This window comes from Rhodnius prolixus, unplaced genomic scaffold (assembly GCF_049639745.1).
Source record: "Rhodnius prolixus isolate KJV_2025 unplaced genomic scaffold, Rpr scaffold_12, whole genome shotgun sequence".
In the NCBI taxonomy this organism is placed as follows: domain Eukaryota; kingdom Metazoa; phylum Arthropoda; class Insecta; order Hemiptera; family Reduviidae; genus Rhodnius; species Rhodnius prolixus.
In genome coordinates this window covers 15,733,523-15,742,029 of record NW_027411635.1, presented here as the reverse complement: position 1 = coordinate 15,742,029, position 8,507 = coordinate 15,733,523, and the positions used below count along the sequence as shown (strand labels likewise).

General features: G+C 31.1%; 1 protein-coding gene across 4 annotated transcripts in view; it reads right to left on the bottom strand.

Moving 5' to 3' along the window:
• Positions 1-1,682: 1,682 nt before the first annotated feature.
• LOC141461754 (uncharacterized) overlaps positions 1,683-8,507 on the bottom strand; it is a 13,353-nt gene continuing 6,528 nt past the window's right edge. For 2 of the 4 annotated variants that reach the window (XM_074143054.1, XM_074143057.1), the window contains exons 2-5: positions 5,376-5,460; positions 2,729-2,905; positions 1,955-2,069; positions 1,683-1,823 (exon numbers count right to left, since the gene is read on the bottom strand). In XM_074143054.1, coding sequence (XP_073999155.1) covers positions 1,703-1,823; positions 1,955-2,069; positions 2,729-2,905; positions 5,376-5,460 — 498 coding nt within the window. In that variant the 3' untranslated portion in view covers positions 1,683-1,702. Of the gene's footprint in view, positions 1,824-1,954; positions 2,070-2,728; positions 2,906-5,375; positions 5,461-6,318; positions 6,385-7,765; positions 8,201-8,507 lie in introns of those variants that run through there. The other 2 variants (XM_074143058.1, XM_074143056.1) reach the window with 2 other exon arrangements.

The following is an 8,507-nucleotide window of genomic DNA, read 5'->3' as shown; positions in this document are numbered from 1 at the left end:
AACTTATTAGTTTCATTTAAGGTAGAAATCAAACAAAAAAAAAAACTTAATATTTCTCTTTTAATTTTTTCAGACTTGCGTTTTTATTTTAAAGGAGTGATAGGTTTAGAAGATTTAATCTATTTAATTCATATAAGGGGACCGATCTATATTTAACTCCGTTTCAGTTTTCATCTCTATTATTATTTAAAAGAAAGCATGTTAATAAATGATTGAACTCAGTAAACACTTAACGTTGATTTTCAGATCAAAAACAGCAGATCCTGAATAGTGCTCGCAAAAGTGCTCTTAAAAGTAAGCCAAAATGAAGAAAAAATGTATTCAATGGAAAAATATAAAAACGCTTTATCCATAAAAAAAAAAATTATTACAAAATTATAAAACTGACGTAATTTTAATAAACCTTATAAGTTTAATGCATATCTATTAATTTGCTAAAAATAATAGGTATTCTAATTGCTAAAATTCTATTTACTAAACATTAAAAAAAGAAATTACTAAGTTGGACGTAAAAAGGCCAAAAAAAGCTTAATAAAAAGCAAGCTTGTTCTATCTAGCGGCGAATGTTAGAACTGCATATGTATTTACAAATGCCGCTAGATAGAATGTAAGTACTTTTCTTATTAATATTACTGCCGTCTTTTCTATTGTACTCTCATTGTAAATAAATAATCTTTCTTTACGCTCTGAAATCTTTAAAGTTAAAAAAACTTTTTGCAAAGTTAGTAACAGTTTTATTTGATTTATTTTATATCATTTTTTCTCACTATTTGTTTAGGTAAAATAAAATAAATATTCTATGTGTCTAAATATTCTTACTACCATTTATTTGTTTACTTTTCTATGTCACAACGAAAAAAGTTAGTTCATTATTATTATTATTTCGCCTTTTTTGTTATTACTGTTGATTTTTTGTAAATCGACTCAATCCTAGCTGCATGAAAATTTATCTTAAAAGAAATAAAACATTGATATACATAAATTTATAACGATTCAATTGTCGAGAATACGCTGGTATTCATTGATAATAAACTTAAGCTGGATTAAGCTATAATAATTTATATTATCCTAAAATTATCGTAATTAGTGAATCTTTTATTTTTTTCCAAGACGAGGTCAGTTTATAGGAACATTTATTAATTTGCTGGGTGTAAAGTATAGCCTTAATGGGAAGCTGCATTCGGCGAAGGGCTGAAAGAAATGAAGATCAATTATAACCTCAGCATGATATTTTAATAAAATCATTTCAATGATAAAGAAATAGCAATTGCATTTTTTTCTAATCTGGCTTCTATGCCCACTCTACCAAGTCACCTCAGAGTTGCTGCTTTCACGGAATAATTCTTTAATCTTCGTTTTATTGCAGATTCAGTGGGATATATGGGTTCAGTTGTGGCTGAGTGCTAATTATTTGTCTCAAATAATATTGAAGATTCTCCATCTTCTTGTTGGGTTCAAAACCTTTTCCGAACAGTTAGAATTAGTTTATCAATGTTCGAAAAAACCCTGCTCTCACTTCTATTGCTCTCTCAGTTATACTTAGCTCATGTACACTTCTATTGCTACAATATTGCTATGAATCAAGGTGTCCAGTTAGGACACGCCTTCCCACAATGATCTCGTTCCTGAAAATTAATAGAACATTTACTATACATGAAGAGCAGGAACAAATTAGTGAAAAGTTTTGGATTTTTTCGTTTATTTATACAATCAATAATAGACATAAGTACATGAAAATGGGAAATGTTTTAAAAAATGTTATTTTTGTTGTTACGTTACATGCATCAGCATCGTCACAGCTTTGTAAACATCCTCTAACATACCTGTAAAAATTAACCGTATTTTTTAGATTTAAAAATCTTAAATTGATAATGAAATAAGCAAGATGAATATAAAATATTACAAAATTAGTTTAGTGCCCTGTTAAAAAAAAGCACACTACACCATTATTTACCTATCTTCAAAATAAAATCCACCGCAGTGCGACATCCTAATAATTTCGGTGTCTGTAGTGAGAGTTCCACTGTCCAAGGCACAACCTCTTATCATTATTGTATCTCCTGTATCTTCTGTTCAAAAAAAGAAAAACAAAACAAAAACTACAAACGATAATTAAATTGGTGTAAATAAAATCTACTCGGGATTCTGCGATTGCAAAGTATACAAAAATTTAGTGCAGAATTGCAAAAATAAAAGGTTTTAACAAAATTAAGCGTTTTTTTCTTTTATTTAATTGAATTAACCGTTTATATGAACACGGCGTTGATATTATATTTTGATTACTTAATATGATATGGTTTGTTAGGCGTCTTCAGACAATGCCAATCTAAAGCAAGTCCATGAGAGACCAACGGCTGGATTTGACTTGACTACTACTACCAAGTCCGTCAACCTAACATAATGCCCCTCTGAGGAAATATGTTTCTTTTTAAGGTGATATTATCATTACTTTTTTCTTTCTTTCTTTTTTAAACTGGGTCGAACAGTTTGTTGATCATGGATATAAAATCGTAATAACTATAATGGTTTTATAAAAATGATCACAATTCGAATGGCTTTTTCTTGAAGCGACACTAATCCAAAAACAATTTATACATTCTAAAGATTAATCTAATGTCATTTTTTAAAAATAGTTTTTTGTTATAAACATCTTTAAATCAATATTACTTTTCTGAGTTAACTTGAAATAAAATTTTGTTACAATATAATATAAGGCTCTAATGCATACCGTATACCCCGCTCAGTTTGATGCAAGCAGTTGCTGGAAACAGGCCGTTTCTTCCTTTACGACCGCCTAAACACGGAGATTCTAAGATATCTGCAGTGTAGTTATTATGGAAAGGGTCGTCACACGCTTTGTTCTGTTTATTTAACGACACACACTTGAAACATTCTATTGTGCAACCTGTACAGAGATCAGATGACAGACAATTCTTGCAATACATTATTAATAATAGTCATAATAATTATTATAATAATCATGGAAGGGATTAGCTTAGTGGTTAACGAATACTGGATTCAAACACGGAGATCCCGGGTTCGAATCCAGCAGCTGGCTCTTAGATTTTTCTCTTTCCAGGAGCTTCTTACAGCTCACTGTCTCCGGTGTTGGATAATATTGTCTATAACGAGATAATGCTGTCTGAAGGCCGGCAGTGCACTGAAAAAAGCTCCGGGCACCTTTAACCTCTCCTTGAATACAAATAATAGTAACCCTATTTCGTTTTCACTGCAAATACTGTCAAGTTAAAAATATCTCCTCCAAACTTTCATTATTTTTGCATTAGATATTTAAGTTTTAAATTAATCTAGCAAGGACAGAACACCTTATCTAGCTCTCTCATTCTCACCTCTCTCTGCGATGTAACCCCATCTTTACTAAAAAATGTAAAATTGCCGTTCGTTCAATTTGATCATTGACTTAGATCCAAACGAAGTCCAGGTTTCTGTCAAAATCTGGTGTTGGTCTAGTGGTCAAGAGCTTGGCTTCTTGAGTGGGAGATCCCCAGTTCGAATCCCGCGTATGACTACTTTTTATTTGTTAGAATAAATTGTTTATAATAAAATATAAGCTTCCACCCCCGACCACGACACCTAGGTATTTGGACGTTAAGCCCCGCCTGAAGAAATAGGCGATTACTTTACTTTAATAAGAATTAAAACATGAACCCGAAATTCTAAATTTAAAGGAAATCAACTGACCAAAGTGCCTTTTGATATGTTAGTTTTTTAAATGATCCTATAAAAGTGAACATGTATAACATTAACGTTTAACATTTTTTTTCCTGCTGCCAATTTTATTAGTTTTACAAAAACTTAGGTTCGGAAACAGCGCCAATGAAAAGACGCGTTTGTGCAAGTTGCTACCAGATCTTTCTTTATTTTTAAAGAAAATTATACGCAAGTGCTTAATATTTTTTGTGGCTTACTTAAACTACAATCAAATTAATAATTACAAAGTCATTTTTTTTGTTCTTTTTTTTTTTTTACGCAGCGAAATGGCATAGAAAAAGAAGAAAACTGTTTTTTATATCATGTTGCAATTATTAACTCGTTTGCAATCAGAGACCTGTTCGGTCCCCGAAGAGAGGATTGAATTTGAAGTTGTTTGCGCCTCTTTGCCAGCAGGTCATCTCCGCCTAAATAGTTGGAAGAAATTTATTAAAAAAGAAGGAGAGAGTTCTACCCAAGCGTCTGTGGCGTGGGTCTGTCCCCTATTACCTTCGAGTGCAGCGAGTGATCACCATCTCGTCCCGTCTACACCGATATAGGTCCCCATGTCCAGTGTCCCGTATAAGGCTTTAATATTTATTTAAACGCTATGTGTCACGAAGTCAATGCGTAAAGTGTCAGCCAGTGCTTTAATTAAAGGTAATGAACAGTGTCTATCTAAGGCTAAGTCCAAAGCCATGTCAAATTGTCAAAGTATGGATCTACGTTATAATTGTAAGGGAACATAAATTGTAATGTAAAGACAAGCACGTGCTAATCTTAATTATATGTCTAATTGTGAAGGGATAAAAATGTAAGTCTTTTAATAATTATTTTTATGGCCAAGTCCGCCCTTATTGTGTTTAAGTTCAACTGAATTAAATGTGAATATAAGAATATTTTATTATCTAATCTTTTGGTGTTTTTGGTTTGGAGTGTTGGTGGAGTTTCCCCACCCCTTTAGATTTCCTGCTTTTAATATTATTAGTGTAAATATTATTTTCAGTCTGCTCTCCCAATTTCTTTTATTACTGCCCCATCTGTACTACTTCAGGATTTTTCACCAACTTTGGCTTCTTTTTTTTTTGACCAGAGATGTTAATGCAAAAACGACTGAACCTTCCATTTAAGGAGAGATTTCTCATACTAATTCTATAAGTGGTAGGCAAAAAAAAAAACCTGTAAAGCTGGCCTTCCTCGAGGACAGTACCCATAGCTTTTTCAAATCTGATTTGATATAACCACTCATCATACAAAAGAAAGTTGCAGATAAAGATTATGATGAATTTGCGCTACACTTTTTTTTTTCTTAGGGTTTGATTCAAATTGAATTATCTTCATTAACAGTTTGATTTTTTTGAATTATATTCATTATTTTGTTTCCAGGTGTGGCATGACTTTTGTAATTTTTTTTACAAACTAGCGGATACATTAAAATAATATTTTAATTTCCTGACTGAAAACTCTTTTTTTAGTTATATGATTGGCTGAGATTGGAAGCCTTTAATATAGTTTAATCGTAGACAAATCATGCGAAGGTTGAAATTTTCGCTAGTAAAAACACTAGGCTACATTATTAAATATATGGCCAAATTTCTGATCAAATTATTTAAAAACAACGTAAATTTATAAATGAATAAAAATCATATTGTACCTGCACTTACCACTGTTGATTAAAGCGTAAAAGATCACGAATGTCGGTAGCCTTATTTTAAAGTAGTTAATAAACATACTCACTGATTCTGAAGTCTGAAACACACAAGATAATTCACTAAGCTATGGGGTAATAATTTATATTTAAATCAGAATAATTTTTATTTGTCGCTATTAAAAAAAAAAAGAGAGAGAGAGAGAGACTTGCTACTGGGCCGACTCTCTCCAAAGCACCGCATACAAAAAGTAACGTTGTTCTATCATAAGTACTCCCTTGCGCCACTAGATCGAGCGGTCTGCAACTTTGTTAGTGGTCACCTCTACTTGTTACACTCATGCTTTCATCTTGCAGAGAATGGAAGCTTTTTCATTAAAAAAAAATATATATATAAATAAAATTGCATCGAACTCCACCAATGCTGCCAAAGTGGATTTTTCATCATGATGGTTTATGGGGTACAACCTCGTATACATTGCATTTTTGCTGAAACTCCTCTTACTCTTCGCTTTAAATCACTCCAGACTTGTGTAACTAGTTTTTTGAGATTAAACAAATTTCACAAAATTTAAATGCAAAAAAAAATAACAACAACAGATTTCAGATAATTGTGACAAAGATTGCGAGCAGACTATAATTTTCCAGTGTTACAAGTGCAGTAATTTATTGTTTTATTATACAAACACAGCGGTGTAAGTGCAGCGATTATATATTTTATTTTCACAATTTTAGTATTACTTATTATCATTCCATGTTAGCGATTAAACTAAAACAAAACAAAAATTCTAGAAGCTAAAACTGCTTATGCAATACTTTTACAATAACAAATGTAAATAATTCAAGCTTCTGATCTTATTGCTAGTACTTCTGTTTGTGATCTTGTTAAGGAAACTACCAAATTTTACTTTTCTCCTACTTCACTAATTAAGAAAAGTATTATAATCCAGCAAAATTACCGAATTGCGTTTACACAGTTTCTTTCGTTTAGCTCCAGGCGCCTATGACCTCAGATATAGACGCTCCTTAAATTAAAAAAAAAATAATAATAATAAAGGATTGAGTAATATAAATATAAGTCACTGGCGGGAAAGCTATTGTTTTCATTGGGATTAAAAAGAAGCCGATGAAATTTAAGTATTTGTACTGTTTTCTTTTTTTGCAAGGCTGGGTTCTTGGGAGGCGGTTGGCAAGCTACACTCACTTTTTTGGAGTATTAGGCTCCAAAAAGAATATAAAAAACGTTTCGATAAGTCAGCAAATAAATGCATGTAAAACAGTTTTGTGCTTAGTACAAACTATAACACTGAATAGGTTTGTATTGGATATGTTGAGAGATAATGGAAGATGTGCAGATTTATAGAGATTGATAGAATGGGATGCTGCGGAATGTGAAGAAGGTTGAGATTATTTTGGGAAGAAATCGTTCGCGATGTTATGCTGTTATAGTGTTTGCCGAAGAAGAATGCAGTGTATGTGGAAAAGAAAGGAGAGGCTAGAATAACCCCAATATAGTGAGGAAATGCTCATTTGGGGAAACTTCTTGAGTAGTAAAAAAAAATAATAATGAAGCTCCGAAATTTTACTAGCTTCGAACATAGCCCACTAAAATTAAAGTTATATATTGCCAGAAAGATTTTTAAGAAGTGAGTTGTGAATAGCTCGGTGCATGGGACCCTAGAGAAGTTTATCTTCCAAATTATTCCAACAGATTTAAAAATAATAATAAAATAATAATTGCATTGAAAAAGGGGAAACCCAACTTAATAAGTAAGTTAAGGTACACGCTGTCCACTAGTCAGGTATGTTGGTAAAATATATTGATTTTCTCCAAAACTTTAAGAGGAGTTAGAAACTGTGAAGGAGAATATGTTTGTTTTCTTTTTTTTTATGCACTAATAAACGTAATTGATAAAATATTGATAAGTAATTTTTACTAGTATTATTTCAAACCTGTTAGTTTTTTTGTAAAGAACAAACTAAAAAAGGATCGTGAGACCATCCGATTAAGCTCCTTATATAAATAAAAGCATCCTCTCACTGATAACCTCTTTTTAAACTATGTTATTAGCGTAACGTAAATATTACTAATTTTATTTTGAAATTCTTAAATAATATAAGACGAGATTAGGGCAGTTTTTGTAGGAGTAGTAAAATAAATGAATAAATCAAATAAGTAAATTAGAATTGAAATACATATATATACATATTATAGATAATTAGGTTAAAAATATACATATTTTGGATAAACATTTATACAAAGTGTCTTAAAAAGTGTAAGAAGCGAAAAACAAAGTGTGATAAAATTATTAAAACAGTTAATAATATAAACAACAAAGCGGTGCTGGCACAGTTTTATATTTTTGTTTTTGTTTTTTACTTTGTTTTTTGTTTAATTGGACTCACCGTAATTTATATTATTATTATTTTTTAATTATAGCGGAAATTTTTAAAAATTTAATTTAGTATAATATTATGGAAGAAGGCACTTATGTAAAACACAGATTGATAATGGAGATGTTTCTGAGCATTGGTCATGAAGAGTTAGGAGGTGTAGATTTTGATTGTAGCACTTAACGCACATGCGCTTCAATTTTATCCAATAATGTTGATTATAGGAGAGGGGATTAAAGGACTCAAGGCTTCTATTAGGTACATAACAAGATTTTTTACTTCTTTTTTTTTAAGTCCCTAAACACTTTGAAGGCCCCGTGCGAAATGAAAAAAAAGGTTACACTGAAAGTAAGAAACATTTTAACTGTGAGAATGAATACCTGGTTACTAAAATCAAATAAAGAAAAATATACGCCCAAGAACTATAGCATCAATTTATAAAAAATAAAAAAATATTGATTTTATTATTTTGGTTTTTAAATGGGATTTGAATGAAATATATTATCTATATTAATTATATTCGTCAATCGACCGATGAGGCAGCATTACATTGCACGGAGCTGTAGGTGTCTCGAGCTTTCTAATTAAATATCACATTACCCAATGACAAGATACAACTTTTGTGACAATCAGAGCAGCAATATGTACACATCTGTATTTGCTTCACACATTTTCATATAAAAATAATCAAATCAGAAAGTAGCTACTGCAAGAAATGTACATGAATGATGCAACATAACTCTTGCGCCCAAAC